The 1177-nt window shown below is 36.6% G+C and overlaps 1 protein-coding gene across 1 annotated transcript in view; it reads left to right on the top strand.

The window, feature by feature from the left end:
- Positions 1–930, top strand: part of LOC119592073 (neutral ceramidase-like) — a gene marked incomplete in the record, with an annotated part of 12827 nt that extends 11897 nt beyond the window's left edge. The window contains 1 exon segment of the mRNA XM_037940885.1: positions 501–930. Coding sequence (XP_037796813.1) covers positions 501–596 — 96 coding nt within the window.
- Positions 931–1177: the final 247 nt, after the last annotated feature.

The raw sequence follows: 1177 nt of genomic DNA on the forward strand, positions 1-1177 counted from the left end.
TTAGCATCATATTACTAGTATGACAGAAGACACTGGAGCGCATCGTTCGAGAGAGAAAGTTGGCACGTCGCAAGAATCTTCGGGAAGTCGCCTCCACCCAAGAGTATAAAAATGTAGATGTTTTCGAAAGAGTGGTTTTAATTCATAGTCTTCCATGACCTTTTCCCTCTCCATGCATGGCGAAAATTAGAAAGTATTTGTTTCCTTTCCTTTGTTTTGTTTGGGTTTTATGCGAGGCGTTTGGGAATATGATACAAAAAGTTCGTTAAATGCAGGTATACACTTTGTTCTACGGTATCGTAAGCATATTTTGAAACATGGGGGTGTACTATACATCTTTAAAAATAACATTCATGCCAATCAAAGAAACGTATAGACAAACAGAACCAATTGATCATAAAGTGCACGAACGAAGTAATAAATAAATATACGTGAATAGAACAACAATGATAATGTCGAGAAACACGTGAATTCACTCTCCACTTTTTTTTCTCCTGCAGGTGGTAACTCCCAGCTGGGAAGCAAACCAGGTGAGGAGAGCCCATCGGCGCAGGAACTCTCGCAAGCCCTGGTGGCGCCGCGTGTTCCACCTGTAAGATCGGTGACGTCAGATCTTGAAAATCTCTCTCTCTTTTTTTTGTGTGTTTCCTTGACCTAAAATGACCCTCCTTACCTACCTGCCAAGGAATCGTGAAATCAGGATGTGTCTCTCCGGGGAAACTTTATAATGAATGCCAGTATCTTTTTTCCAGGGAATTTATAAGTCATACTTAAGAGTATTCTAGGTAATTATCCGTATGCTTCTTTCTACAGAATAATTTGACATAAATACGAATATAACGAAGAAGAATAAAAGATTAAACATATATTTGCCTAGATTCCTGAAGTCATTAGTTGTGCCATATATTCCAAATAAAGCTTTATATTTTCTTCTGTATTTCATTACCCATAAAATCATTTAACGAGAAAGCTAAACGTAAAATCAACAAAGAAAAAAGACGAACAAAATTAACAGAAAAACAGAAAAACGAATATTAGAAACATGATATTTTTCGAGAGATGACAATATGCAATTCAAACATCCAATTAGGATTCGTCTATAAATTTCATATAATGCCACTCGTATTCTCAAGCTTTCCGTGTTCAGAAACTTGAAGCCAAAATAATGAGGTAAAGT

Source organism: Penaeus monodon, chromosome 29 (genome assembly GCF_015228065.2).
Source record: "Penaeus monodon isolate SGIC_2016 chromosome 29, NSTDA_Pmon_1, whole genome shotgun sequence".
Taxonomy (NCBI): domain Eukaryota; kingdom Metazoa; phylum Arthropoda; class Malacostraca; order Decapoda; family Penaeidae; genus Penaeus; species Penaeus monodon.